General features: G+C 53.5%; 3 protein-coding genes across 3 annotated transcripts; 2 read left to right on the forward strand and 1 right to left on the reverse strand.

The window, feature by feature from the left end:
• The first annotated feature begins 1,196 nt into the window (after nt 1-1,196).
• TM4SF5 (transmembrane 4 L six family member 5) lies at nt 1,197-6,937 on the forward strand. The gene is made up of 4 exons (XM_016200891.2): nt 1,197-1,367; nt 5,826-5,906; nt 6,284-6,420; nt 6,730-6,937. The coding sequence occupies exons 1-4, from the start codon at nt 1,197-1,199 to the stop codon at nt 6,935-6,937; spliced, it is 597 nt and encodes a 198-aa protein (XP_016056377.2).
• Nucleotides 6,938-8,433: 1,496 nt separating this feature from the next.
• On the reverse strand, nt 8,434-11,530 carry VMO1 (vitelline membrane outer layer 1 homolog). The gene is made up of 3 exons (XM_087826535.1): nt 9,652-11,530; nt 8,968-9,083; nt 8,434-8,731 (listed from the first exon to the last, which is right to left on the reverse strand). The coding sequence occupies exons 1-3, from the start codon at nt 9,832-9,834 to the stop codon at nt 8,434-8,436; spliced, it is 597 nt and encodes a 198-aa protein (XP_087682661.1). The 5' UTR covers nt 9,835-11,530.
• A 51-nt stretch (nt 11,531-11,581) lies between these two features.
• On the forward strand, nt 11,582-12,906 carry GLTPD2 (glycolipid transfer protein domain containing 2). Its single transcript, XM_016200889.2, has 4 exons — nt 11,582-11,687; nt 11,795-11,859; nt 12,120-12,286; nt 12,381-12,906. The coding sequence occupies exons 1-4, from the start codon at nt 11,582-11,584 to the stop codon at nt 12,904-12,906; spliced, it is 864 nt and encodes a 287-aa protein (XP_016056375.2).
• The last annotated feature ends 386 nt before the right edge of the window (nt 12,907-13,292 follow it).

Consider the following 13,292-nt stretch of genomic DNA (forward strand, 5'->3'; position numbering starts at 1 on the left):
CACTTTCCGCGTGACATTCTCCTCGCGTGCCTTCTGAAGTCCTGCAGCACTTCCTGCCACCCTGGTCTCTTCCACGTCTCTACCACATCCTGCTCGGGCCTTCACTCTCCTTTTTTGCTCCCAAGGCCCATATCTGAATCTCATGCATACGACTCTGAATCCCTGCAGTCTCCAGAACAAGGCCCTGTCCACAGCAAGGGCTTAATGAATTCATCTCTGTATCAAAACAGACTCTACGTAGTTGACAGAAACACAGCTCCAAGTGATGCACATAATCAGAGCTTTCCAAGGGATGACTGGGCTTCAGACATAGCTCAACCTGCACGTTCAAATGACCTAGTGTCATCAAGACCTAATGTCTTCCCAGCCTCTGAAAGTCCTTTCATCTGGACTGACTTCATTCTCCAACAGGCAGTATACCACCAGCCACGTCAGCATCCCAACAAAAACAGAACTTCTTTGACCTCAGGTCGCCAACAACAGAAAACAGAAAGTGATTCTCAGGGGACTGGCTTGAGTCCCGTGGCCATGGCTAAGTCAAGCACTGAGGCTGGGGCTGAAATGCTCTAATACTCAGGCTTTAATGGGGAGCCCATGCCGAGAGACAGGGGGTGGCTTCAACAGGAGGGTTTCATAAACAAATATGGAGAAGAAATGAAAGAACAGCGAGTGTCCACTACCATCTTCTTAGTTTCTTTCCAGAAGGAAATCTCCCTGAGGCACTAATAGAAATGATGGGGCCACCATACAGCTGCTTGGTACGTTCTATTTTGCAAAGTACTTCTCACGTTGTCTCATTTAACCCTTACAACCAGCCCACGAGCCGTGTCCCACTATACCCTTGATACAGAAAAGGCAACTGAGACTTAGAGAAATTAAGGGGCTTGACTAAGTCACAGCAGAGGGGCCCAGAAGAGGTGTGTACAGAAAAAAGAGGAAGAACGCGCTGACCCCAGGCCACTTCCTCTGCGTCAAGCTTCCCCTTCACCTCAAAACAGCAGCCCGTCCACCTCCCCTCCACCTCCGCCTCCTTTTTGCCTCTGACTCCTGCTTCTCTCCCTTATCACGATCTTCCCTGTCTAGTTTCTGCCACACCTCTTCCTCGACCTTTGCTCCTTGCTCCAGGCTTGTTTTCCTGTCCACCGGGCCTCCGGGCTCACTTTCACTCGCCGCCTGTCCTTTCCAACCACCTCGCCATGTGCACAGGAGAGTGTGCCCGCTTCGTGGGGCTCTCCCTCATCGCCCTCTCGCTGGTCTGCATCGTGGCCAACGCCCTCCTGCTGGTGCCTAATGGGGAAACCACTTGGACCGGGCAACTCAGCTTGCAAGTCTGGTTAATGGGCGGCTTCATCGGCGGGGGCCTGATGGTGAGGCGGCTATTGAGGGCGCACAGGACTGGGGGCTGGGGGCCACCCTAGGGGGCTCTGAACAGGAAGAAGAGGGAGAGAGGAAACAGGATGGCTGCCTGGGAAGGGATGGCATTGGTGTGGTGGAAACCTGGAGCACTCTGAATCTGCTCCCAAACACTGAGCACTGTGTATAGAGGTGGTGGAGGGGCCCCAGGGTCCTGAGCTGAATGTCTGAGGGGAACAACAAGGAAGGGAGCCTCACTGCTCTAAGCAGCTCCCCTTCTGGGGAGGGAGTTTGTCCTACCTGCCCCTCCCCACCTCCACCGCTGAGCAGATGCTGGGAACACCTCACTACAAAGGTTGAGGCAAAAGGAGCAGCTGGTTGTGTGGGAGGTTATCAGGGCAAGATAATAGTGGGCATGGGGAGGGTGCTGCTTTCCCAGTGTCTGGAGCCAGGGTGCAATGTCACAGATCAGCATCCTACCTCTCAGCTTGCTGTCACCCTCCCCGACCTCCAAGTCTCTTCACTCTCAGCCCACATTTCTGGATGCCCCCTCTGTGCTCGGAGCTAAGGATAAACTCAAACCTAGGTCAGGGTGATGGAGAAGGTGCCCCCATGTCTTCCTGGAGACTAGAATCTGTCAGGAAAAGTAGGAGACTGGGAGACACAGATTCCCTGGACTTTCAAACTCTCATTCTCCAACTGCCTCTCCATTTAGAGGAACTTTGGAAGATCAAGCTAGCTGAACATCTTCATAGGATGCAGACAAGAGATCTACCCAGCACTGTTCCACACTTCTCAGGATAGTTGACTGATAAAATTCTCTGGGAGAGGTCTCCCCTTTATCCCTTTCATAGGTCTGTCTTGTCTCCTTTATCCAACAATCTCCTCTAAACCTCTGGGGTCTTTTCTCCCACTCCCCCTCCCACATGGATTCATGGCTGTTGGACTCTACTCCATCCCTCTGACCTCAACTCTCCCTGAGGTGTCACACTCCTCCCAGACCTACACACTCACTCAGCTTAAACCACCCCAACCTCCCCACAACCTAACCAGCCTGCTTCAGGGGAGATCCCTGAGGACTCCCTCTCGACATGCTCATTCCCAGCTGTCTTACTCCCACCTCCATGCCCTGAGCCACTCTTGAGAAGGCTTTTTCAAATCTGTTTACCTGGTCTGTGCTGTGCCATGAGGACACAGGCAAGGTCCCTGCTCTCCCTGAAGCTGGTGTTCCCACTAGGGAGACACACAGTATCACAGAAGCAAGAATATAAGCCTCATCACATTAGGTATATTACATTACCCTGAGTTCTGTGTGCCAGGTGCCTAGGCCAGTGCTAGGCACTTAAGAGGCACTCGAACAAAGTAAATAAATGAGCAAGATGACTTCAGATAGGAGTAGGTATTATCAAGAAAACAAAGCAGGGTCCTGTCAATAGAGAGCTCCTAGGGCAAGATTGGAGGCCACTTCTTATAGTGTTTTCAAGGAAGGCATCAATGAGGTGATGTCTGAACTAAGACCACCACCACCCCAAAAAGAAACAGGATTGCAGACAGGGTGACTGACCAGTACAAAGCCTGAGGCAGGAATGGGCTCACATATCTGAGGACTGGATAGGTGGCCAGTGCAGCTGAGGTTTAATGAGATGAGATCTTGGGTAGGCAGAGGTTAGAGCTTGTATGCTCTTGAAAGTCACAGGAAATATCTGAATTTTATTATAAGTACAACAGGGAACTTTTGAAGGACTTGTTACTTTTTTGAACTTTTTAAGCTTGTTTTTGAACTATTAAGTCATACAGACAAATGCCCAGATCCTTAGTGTAGAGCTCAGTGAATTTTTACAAAATGAACACACCCACATACTCTGCACTCAGATCAAAAAACAGGTCATTACCAAAATCCCAGGTGTGCCTCCCACCAGGCACTACCTGCCACTGACAAGAGTCCCAACTATCCTGGCTTCTACCCCATAGATTAGTTTTGCCTGTATGGCACTTTATATAAATGGACCCATACAGTATGGACATTTTTGTGTCTGGCTTCTTGAGCTCAACATTATGTTTGTGAGGTTCATCCATATTATTACATGTATTTGTAGTTTATTATTTCTTAAGTACTCCATTGTGTGAATATACCACAATTTATTTAAACAGTCTACTGTTGATGAACATTTGGATAGTTCCCACTTGGATTTATTACAAATAATGCTGCCATAAAGATACCTGCAAATGTCTTTAGGTAAATAAATGCTTGCATTTCTGTTAAATGTATACCTAGGAGTAAAACTGCTTGTTCTTAAGGTGTGCAAATATTCAATGCTACTAGATACTACCAAAGAGTTTTCTGAAGCTCTTAAACCAAATCCATTTCTATTAGCAAAGTATTAGAGTTCTGGTTGCTCGATACCCTATTGTACTTAAGAAGATCCTTGTGGCCCTGGCCAGTGTAGCTCAGTTGGTTGGGCGTCATCCAGTGCACCAGGAGGCTGCAGGTTCAATTTCCCATCAAGGGCACATGCCCAGGTTTCAGGCTCGATCCCCTGTAGAGGGCATGCAGGAGACAGCCAATTGGTGTTGCACTCTCACATTGATGTTTCTCTCCCTCTCTCTCTCTTCCTCCCTTTCCTTTCCTCTCTCCAAAAAAAAAAAAAAAAAAATCAATAAATTATTCTTTAAAAAAAAAAGGAAGATCCCTCTGGCAGCTAGGCAGAGAATGGATAGTAGGAGGTCAACAGTGGATGCAGAAAGACCAGATGAAAGAAACTGCAGTTGTCCAGGAGAGATGATAGTAGCTTGAAGCAGGCAGTGGCCACAGAGATGGAGAAAAGTAAGCAGATTTGAGCTGTAAACTCAGTGTTTCCTCCTACGTTTACAATTACCCATCACTTTTCATTAAGATGAGTACATCAGAGAGTGAGACAGAGAAGCTCAGATAACAAAAAGAAACACTTTGACTGAAAAAGTAAAAATCTCAGGTAGGTTATTCAAAATTGGTAAATCAAAAAGGCAGTTCTAGATGTCTTTGGATCCAGGAGCTTCCCAGTAAGTGACTTAATCTGAGAGCTAAGCCAGAGGGTCAAAACTGGCCCTAGAGCCCTGGCCGGCATGGCTCAGTGGTTAGAGCGTCGGCCCTCACACCAAAGGGTAGCAGGCTCAATTCCTGGTCAAGGGCAAGTACCTGGGTTGCAGGTTCCATCCCCGCCCTGGTTGGGCCGTGCAGGGAGGCAACCAATCGATGTGCGGGAGGCAATGAATTTTAATGTCTCTCTCACATTGATGTTTCTTTCTCTTTCTGTCTCTGGAAACAATATCCTTGGGTGAAGATTAAAACAACAACAAAAGTCTAAAAAACTGGCCCTAGACCTGCCATGAAACATGGGGGAAGGGAGAGTGTCTGGTGAAAAGCCGGGTCAACTCTGCAGGTGCTTCTGTGAGTTTGCTGTGGGTGATATAACAGAATTAAAACTCTTAGCCCCTCCCCTAGGGAAGAACAAAATGCTGCTTTGTGTGATGTGGGCCAGATAAGTTTCACTGGTAAGCAAAGATCAAGGCAGCTGTGGAATTCCAGAGATGAGAGACGTGCAAAGAACTTGGCATGGTGTGACAAGATAAGGCCGGAGCCAAAGTGAGGAGTCTGGAATGCCTTGCCAGCATTGAGTTTTGATGGGCTACTCTTTGAGGAGACACTAAGGATGTGAACATACAAAAGACTAGTGAAAATTAAGATTAATCTGGGTGGTGACATGTAGAAGGGAGTGTGGGGTGGCCTGGGGCAGGAGATACAGAAATCGAGTAGGGAGGTTGAAAACCTCATCCTCATGGGAGGTGATGAGGATTGACTGTGAGGAAAATGAAGGGACAGATTCAAGAGCCACTGAAGGAAAAGTTGCGAGGACTTGAGGTCTGGCTGGGTGTAAAGGATTCAAGTTTCCAGCCTGGGTGACCTGGAGGATATCTCCACTGATGGAGACAAGAAGGTCTCCTGCTGTTGAGGGAATGTATAGTTATTGAGCATTTACTCTGAGCTAGTCTTGACATCAAGTTAACCTGTTATTTCATCAAATCATGAGATCAGCCCTGTGAGGTAGGTCCTGCAAACCCACTTTACAGAGGACAAAACTGAGATTCTGAGAGATGAATCAGTTCATGGGGTGCGCAGTGCACAGGGGTTGGCATTAAACCCAGGCCTCCTGAGTCCCATTCGGTTGGGCACCGGACATGTGCCAACATTTATTGGGAATATGATATTAAGCCCTACCTTCCTGGAGGCTACAATCTGGACCGAGATAAGTAGGCACATAAATATTGATAAATTAAGATGGGGCCTGAAAGTGCTCCAGGAGAAGTACAGATAAGGTCTTCCTACAGTCCAAAGGGCTGAGGACCTCCCAGGCAGGTCCGGGGAGGAGGTAAGCGCTGATGCAAGGTCTTAGGATCTGGAGGGACTCGCTGTGGCACTGACTCTTGTTCCCTAGGTACTGTGTCCGGGAATTGCAGCCGTTCGGGCAGGGGGCAAGGGCTGCTGCGGGGCAGGCTGCTGTGGAAATCGCTGCAGGGTAAGGTCCAAATTAAGACGTGATTCAGGGCCGGTCTTTGAGCAGGTCTAAGGAGAGCCCACCTAAAGCCACAGCCCCTCCTCCTAGCGACAGAAGCACCTCTGCGGAGTCCCAGGATCACCTCTACCCCCACCCCCGCTCCACCAATCTTAGGCCTCAGTGGGCCTGACCAGAGGGGACTACAACCCCCATGAGCCCCCGCAGCCGCCGGCTCTTAGGGTTAGCCTAGCTCCAAGCAGCGGGTTCGACGGAAAGTGTATTTTTATCGTGACTCGGGAAGAGCGCGGTAAGGTAGGGGCGGGGGCGGAGCCAGGCGCGGCCGGCTCGCGACGTGGGAAAGGGCGGCCCCGCCACCTCTCCTTCCACTCCGCGTGCAGATGCTGCGCTCGGTCTTCTCCTCGGCGTTAGGGGTCCTTGGTGCCCTCTACTGTCTCTCAGTATCGGGAACCGGGCTCCGAATTGGACCCAAATGCCTCATGGACGGCTCGTGGGGCTACCACTTCCAAGAGACCTCGTAAGGCTTAGCCTGTTGGCGCCCCTCCCCATCCCATCCCGCGCCCCTCCCCGCCCCAGCCCGCGCCCCTCCCCGCCCCAGCCCGCGCCCCTCCCCGCCCCAGCCCGCGCCCCTCCCCGCCCCAGCCCGCGCCCCTCTCCCCACGTGGACCCGGGAGCCTCGGGCAGGCCTCGCCTCCAGGAGAGCTGCCTCCACGTGGGCCAAACGAGCCCTTTGCGAATCCCCGTGGGCGTGCGCTCGGCACGGGGACCCGGAGCGGGGCTCTCCGCGGTGACCTCTGTCGCTCTCGTGACCTTGTCCGGCTCACAGAGGCTCTTACTTGCTCAACCATACCCTCTGGAGCTTGTGCGACAGCCCGCCTAAGGTGGTCTGCTGGAATGTGACGCTCTTCTCGCTGCTGGTGGCCGCCTCGTGCCTGGAGCTCCTGCTGTGCGGGGTGCAGGTGGTGAACGCCACCTTTGGCGTCGTCTGCGGCGACTGCAGGAAGAAGGTGGGGCGGCGTGCCCGGGAGCTTTAGAGGGAGCCTGCTCGCTCCCCGGCTGCGCTCTCACCTTCTGTTTTGCGCAGGGCGCCCCTCGCTGAAGCTCCGCCGCCTGCCTGCTCGCTGCTGAATGCCCACGCGCCTGCCCCGGCCCTGGAATAAACTGCTTTGAGCTCTCCTGCATGTCTCCTCAGATTGTGCCCCATGCCAGGGGTGTCCGAAGGCCTCCAGATACGCTGGGGCTTGGGGCTTTCCTGTGTGGAACCCCTGTACCCTGCTTATTTTTTTGGCAAATAGTTATTTTTTTAAAGCATGAGCTTAATTTTATTTATCTTTTAAAAACTGATTGGAGAGAGAGAAAAGAAAAAAAAAGAAACATTGGCGAGAGAGAGACATTGACTAGTTGCCTCTCCCATGAGCCCCAACCAGGGATCCACCTGCAACCTGGATATGCACTCCAACCCGGAGTCAAATCGTCACCTTTTGGTGTACAGGACGATGCTCCAACCAAGCGAGCCACACTGGCCAGGGCAGCAAATAGTTACTGAGCTATTAGTGTGCCCTGGGAACACCTTAGTTAACAAGACAGGCAAGTTCTGTGCTCTCAGATAATTTAACATTCCAGGGGGGGTAGATGGGCAGTCTTTAAAAGAGATCAACTGGTGATACGCACTTTTTAAAAACATGTTGAGGCCCGGATGGTGTGGGTCAGTTGGTTGGCACACCTTCCTACGCACCATAAGGTCCCGGGTTGGATTCTCGGTCAGAGCACCTACCTAGGTTTCCGGTTCGGTCCTCATTGGGGGCGAGTACCAGAGGCAGACAACCAACTGGTAGATCTCTCTCTCTCTCTCTCTCTCTCTTCCCCTCTCTCTAAAATCAGTAAAACATATCCTCAGGTGAAGATTAAAAAAAACACACACACACACACGTTGATAATGGGATATTGACTGATGGAGGGTCTTTTTAAAATAAGATGAAGTCTGAGGAAGTGAAATTGGAGCGGGAATCTGCTGATGGGCTATCCATCTGCATAGCATGGTGATTCCGGGAAGAGAGAACTTCAAGGACGAAGATCCTAAATGGGAATTAGTACATAGAAAGGAGTTTTGTAGTTGAGGGGGAGGCAACTATGGAAAAGCCACATTAACCAATTATGCCCTAGAAAATGAAGCCTGAAGGTGTAACGTCACCTCCTAATTTGGTAGAAGTTTCTTAATCTGGTGGTAACTGGTGGCTCGGAAAGAAACAACCTGGGCTTTTAATGAGTCTGCAGACGCCCTCAGAAAGCCAGGGACTTCCTTAACGTGTATGTGAAATTGTGTTTGAATGCGTTTTTCCAGACTATGTTTGCGTCCCTAACTTTCAGGAGCCTCCCATGGACTCCTGAGACCAGTGCTACGTTAGGAGGAAGACAAAGAGACTCAGTTTCCTACCCTTAAAACGAGTGAGACCAAAGCCGAGGCGGGGAAGCTTTAATAGCGGGAGGTGGGACAAGCCGCAGGCGGGACAGGGAGAGGGTCACAGAGGCTTCAACTGAAGCAGCAGAAGAAACGCACGTCGTTCACCGACGTGTCATCGAGGAGGCCTCTGGGCGGCTCGATCTTGATCTGCAAGCCGCATATGCCTTTAGGACAGGGCTCACTCCAGTTTCCAAAGTCTCCCCAGGCCAGGCCGGGCCCCTCCAGCTCCGTGCCATCGGAGCAGCGGAAACGCACGTTGTTCGCAGCCGTGTTGTCCCCAAGGGTCGTGGGTGCCTCCACGCGAAGCGAGAAGGCCACGAGGAAGCCGCCACCGGGACACCACTGCGGCTCGCTCCACTCGCCCCACCTACGAGGGAAGGGGAGGCTCGCGGGCTCGAGGGCGCCCCCACCCGCCTCCAGCCTGACCCAGCCCGGTGCGGCCTGACCGCCGTGGGTCGGGTCTAACCGCTGGACCTCCAGGGAGGTGCGGGGCGCAGGTCTACCACCTCCCTCCCGGGCCTAACGGCCCGCCGGCCGGGAGGGGTTTGAACTGGGTGGGAGGCACCCCCTCACCCTAGGGGATCACCCGCCCCTGCCCCTCACCTCCCAAACTGCGACTCCACCACGACCGTGCTGCGCCCCGAACCCCCGCCGGAGCAGTGCAGCCGGATCCCGTTCAGGGCCGTGTCGTCTCCGGGGATGCCTTGCGGGGGCTCCACCTGGGTCGCGACAAGAGCAAAGCCGAGTCAGCCTGCCATTCTCTAGGTTATTAGTAGTAGTATTTTTATAAATAAACGTTGGCTCTGGCCGGTTTGCCTCTGCGGTTAGAGCCTCGGCCCACGGATAGAAGGGTCGGGGGTTCAGTTCCTGGTCAGGGGTATGTACCCCGGTTGCAGGTTCGATCCCCAGCAGGGGCTCCAGCGGGAGACACCCAATCCATGTGTCTCTCTAACATCGCTCTCCCTGCCTCCCCTCCCTCCCCTCCTTCCTCCCACTCTCCCTAAAAAATCAATGGGAAAAATATCCTCAGGTGAGAATTTAAAAACAATAATACATTAAATAAACATCGAATGCATTCTTTTTCATTTTTATTTCTGGAATTAGTTGGTGTCTTAAGAATAAAATTGGGAGGTTAAAGCCTCTAGCATGTAGAACTGTATATTTTTAATAAGCACATTTAAAAATATGAAATCATTCCTTTAAGAATGAAAAAGAAGCAGAGGACACATTCTTTTCTGGGGTCTCAAGCATCTCCGCCCTCTTGGAAACCTAGGTCTGAGCCCTCACCTTGATGGAGAACCCAGTGGTGAAAAATCCAACCGGACACATCTCGGACCAGGCCCAGTCGCCCCAGGGGCCCCCGTTGGTCACCTCGATGACTCTGGTGTAGCCGCTGAAGCCAGCTGCTGGGGCATGTCGGCAGCACAGGGCCCACAGCAGCAGCAGCTTGGCTCCCGAGCTCCGCTCCATCCTGCAGCCTGTGTGGGTCGGGGCCCCTTAAGCAGGTTTATACGACCTCTGCCCCTATGTGGGCTCCGATTGCGGAAGCGCCACAAGGATTAAGTGACAGCAAAGACTAATTGGTTCCGGGAACCCCGCAGACCCGATTTTCTGCTCAGGGAGACCTATGCTCCCAGCACGAGAGGAAGAGGACATCAGGAGCTGACAAGTTGAAATCACCACCTACTGAACTTTTACTATAGGCCACAAATTGTGGTTAGCGATTTGCAGGTGTGTTCTATTTAATCCTCGAAATTTTAGGGGGTGGGGATTAGCCTTCCTATGTGCAGATTAGGGAACCTCGGCTTAGAAATGGCAAACAATTTGCCTAAATTCTCAGTCAGCAAGGTGGGAAACATTCCAACACTGGGAAATGGGGAGCCCAAGTCCAGGAGTGGAGGCGAAGGCTCCAGAATCTCATGGGACAGGATTGGTCAGGAGCAAACTCAGGGGCCTCCAAGATGTGAGGGAGCATCGGAGTGAGAGACAGGGCAAGAATCCATGAACTGTGAGAGCTAGGAAGGGTCTTCTTAGCGACTGGGGTCCTGACTCCTTGAGAATCTGGGATACTCTCCCTCACCCCAAGAAAATGTACACAGAGACAGGAACAATTCTAAGAAGTTTATGAACCGGGAACTATGAACAAGAGGTATTGTTTCTTTGATTACATCCTGTATCCTTTCCCGGAATGCCCGCCCCCCTCCATGGCCACTAGGTGACCTCCTAATTTGCAAAAACCAAAACCAAACAGACAAAAAACTGGCTCAAATGTGTCATGGAGAGCACCACCCTTGATTTCCCTGCCCCTGATACACATTTCTTTGTTTATTCAACATATACATATTTAGCAATAATGTATTTTGGCCTAGGCAATATTCTAAGTTCTGTAAATAGAGCTGCAACCAAGAAAAACAAGACCCCTGTCATCAGAGCTCACATCCCAGAGGGTGAAACAAATTATAAACTTTCCAGTGACCTTCAGCTCTATGAAGGCACTTTTGTCTTCTTGAGGTCTAATCAGGGCCTGGCATGTGGAAGTAGTTAATAAAGGTTAGTCTGATAAATAATAGAGGAGCCAACCTGGAGTTGGGACAAGGAGTAGGAGCTGGTGAGGGGGTTGTGGATAAAGCCTAAAGTATATAATCAAGAAGTCATGCATCTAGACCAAGACAAGGTCCCATGGGGATAGGTTAGAGAATTTAGAAGTGGGTGTTCCTGGATCCCAGGTACCTCATGCTTGAACTTTATAGGTAAGATTTATGGAGCAATTGTGGTAAGCTTTTCCATTTGGAGTGTTTACACATACATTATCATTTAATCCTCGCAGAGTACTAACTATCCTCAATTTACAGTGGAAGGAGCTCAAGCCCAGAGTTAACTCAGGGCCCACAACATTGCTCAGTGGGGGAGCTGGTTCTGTCCCCAGCTTCCCTTCCCAATACCCAGGGCTGCCTTTCCTACAACCTGACTCTATAGGGAAGGGACATACAGAGATGTGTCATTGTCGCCAAACTATCCAAATCCTCTTAATCTGGTTTCTCACCCCTGAGATGCTGCCCTCTGGGGCAAAGGGCAGGGGGTAAGGGGCCTTAGATTAATTATTAACCCTTACACCTCGGTGCACCGCGGGCTTCTCTTACTTCTTGGAGGCGGAGGCGAAGGTGGAGGGACGGGGACTGGGTAGGAGCTGGCCGGTGGGGGGGTCCCGGCAGCTGCCATGGGGGTCGCGCTGCTTCCACAGGTCTCCCGGCGCTGGTTCCGCCTCACGATTCTTCTCACCATCTTCGCGCTGCTACTTTTTTATCTCAGTACTCGGAGCCTAGGTGAGTGGCCTCCTCCCCCACCTCCTCGGGGGGAACCCGGGAATCCAGGTCCTTGGGACCTACGCCCCCTCCTGGAGCCCTCACCGCTCCGCCCGGCCTCTCCGCAGGCACCCTCTCGGACTGCGCGCCCGGGGCGCAGCCCTGCATCACCGAGGCACCGCCGCCTTTGCAGGTAGGCTGGGGCGGGGCGGGGGCCGGGAGCTCCACGCAGGCCCCTGACCAGGGGGCGTGGAGTCCGGCTGGCTCTCTGTGGAAGGGCGGGTCCTCCTTCCTCTACCCCCTCTCCTGACAGACGCGGAGAGTACAGCAGGAGGGACAGCAGCTAGACCTTAGGAATAATTTCAGAGCCCGACTGGGCTGCTTGGCGAAGGAGGCCCAACAGGCTCGGGGTTCCGCTCCCGCCTCCCCCCGCCCCCGTATTTACACCCCCAGGTCCAGCGGCATTCGGGATCCCTGGAGGCCCCGGAGCGGGACGAGCCTCAGTGTCTGGGCCCCCGAGGGATGCTGGGCCGCTTGATGAGGCCGTTCCGCGCCTGTCTGAACCCCGAAGGGGACGTGGAGCTGTCGCAGTACCTGGCGGGATGGAGGGAGCTAATCAAGTGAGTGGTCTCCCTCCCCTAACCCTGTCCCCGCCTCAGCGGCTCCGTCGCCCTCCCTCTAGCCGGCCCACTCTTCCCACCACCAAACACACAGGTTCCTAACTCCCTTCGGCTCCATCTTCACCTTCGCCACAAACGAGGCTTTCTCCAAAGTGACAGCCCTTGAGGCTCGGGTGCACGGCCCAGATGCCGCGCACTACAGATCGCTGGTGGCCATGGCGGCGTGGGAGCGGCGGGCGGGGCTGCTGGGGCGGCCCGGGATCGCCCCCGGAGACTCGGGCTCGCGAACCCTGCTCCTGCTGCACCGGGCGCTACGCTGGTCCCAGCTCTGCCTCCACCGGGTGGCGACCGGGAAGTTCGGAGGCCCGGACGCCGGCGAGCAGTGCGGCGACGCCTACCGCACGGTCCTGGCCCCGCACCACGTCTGGCTGGTCCGTCAGGCCGCCCGCCTCGCGTTCCTGTCCTTCCCGGGCCGTGGCCGCCTGCTGGAGCTGGCGTGTCCGGGAACCGGAGAGGCGGAGGCGCGGGCCGTGCTCGCCCGCGCCGCGGACACGCTGGAGGAGGTCTACAACCGGACCCAGGGCTTGCTGGCCGAGCGCGACCTGCTCCAGCTGGCCTAAGGCCAGCAGCCGCCGGGACCGCGGGCAGAGCGCCCTGGGGCGGGGGCGGGGCCGGCGCCGCGCCAGGCTCAGGGTCCCGCCCTCCGCGGTCGCTTCCAGCTCCAGGGCGTGGGGCGCCCGATATCCCGCCTCTTTGGTGACGTCACTCCTTGGCAGGCCTGCCCCAGTGGGGTGGGGCGTTTTAGCTCCTCCCTCTACCTTAAGTCCCCGGAAGAAGGGAGAAGCTGTAGGGAATAAAATGAATTCTTTGGTAGCTGTCGACTTAGGACGTTTTTTGTGATATCAGCAGGCACGTAAATAGGGAAATAGAAAACAACGGATGCGGGGAGATGTGTCATTTCTGTTCCCCGCAGCGGAGAGACTCAGGCTCCCCATGGCTAACCACT

Source organism: Miniopterus natalensis, chromosome 17 (assembly GCF_054644295.1).
Source record: "Miniopterus natalensis isolate mMinNat1 chromosome 17, mMinNat1.hap1, whole genome shotgun sequence".
Lineage (NCBI taxonomy): Eukaryota > Metazoa > Chordata > Mammalia > Chiroptera > Miniopteridae > Miniopterus > Miniopterus natalensis.

Bases quoted from the DNA above. Each gene is read 5' to 3' on its own strand.
- GLTPD2 (XM_016200889.2), top strand. From the start codon at position 11,582: ATGGGGGTCGCGCTGCTTCCACAGGTCTCCCGGCGCTGGTTCCGCCTC. The intron at 11,860-12,119 runs GTAGGCTGGGGC...TTACACCCCCAG, and splicing joins AGGCACCGCCGCCTTTGCAG to GTCCAGCGGCATTCGGGATC. The intron at 12,287-12,380 runs GTGAGTGGTCTC...CCAAACACACAG, and splicing joins GGATGGAGGGAGCTAATCAA to GTTCCTAACTCCCTTCGGCT.
- VMO1 (XM_087826535.1), bottom strand. From the start codon at position 9,834: ATGGAGCGGAGCTCGGGAGCCAAGCTGCTGCTGCTGTGGGCCCTGTGC. The intron at 9,084-9,651 runs GTGAGGGCTCAG...GTCGCGACCCAG, and splicing joins CCACTGGGTTCTCCATCAAG to GTGGAGCCCCCGCAAGGCAT. The intron at 8,732-8,967 runs GTGAGGGGCAGG...CTTCCCTCGTAG, and splicing joins GTGGAGTCGCAGTTTGGGAG to GTGGGGCGAGTGGAGCGAGC.
- TM4SF5 (XM_016200891.2), top strand. From the start codon at position 1,197: ATGTGCACAGGAGAGTGTGCCCGCTTCGTGGGGCTCTCCCTCATCGCC. The intron at 5,907-6,283 runs GTAAGGTCCAAA...CTCCGCGTGCAG, and splicing joins GCTGTGGAAATCGCTGCAGG to ATGCTGCGCTCGGTCTTCTC. The intron at 6,421-6,729 runs GTAAGGCTTAGC...TCCGGCTCACAG, and splicing joins TACCACTTCCAAGAGACCTC to AGGCTCTTACTTGCTCAACC.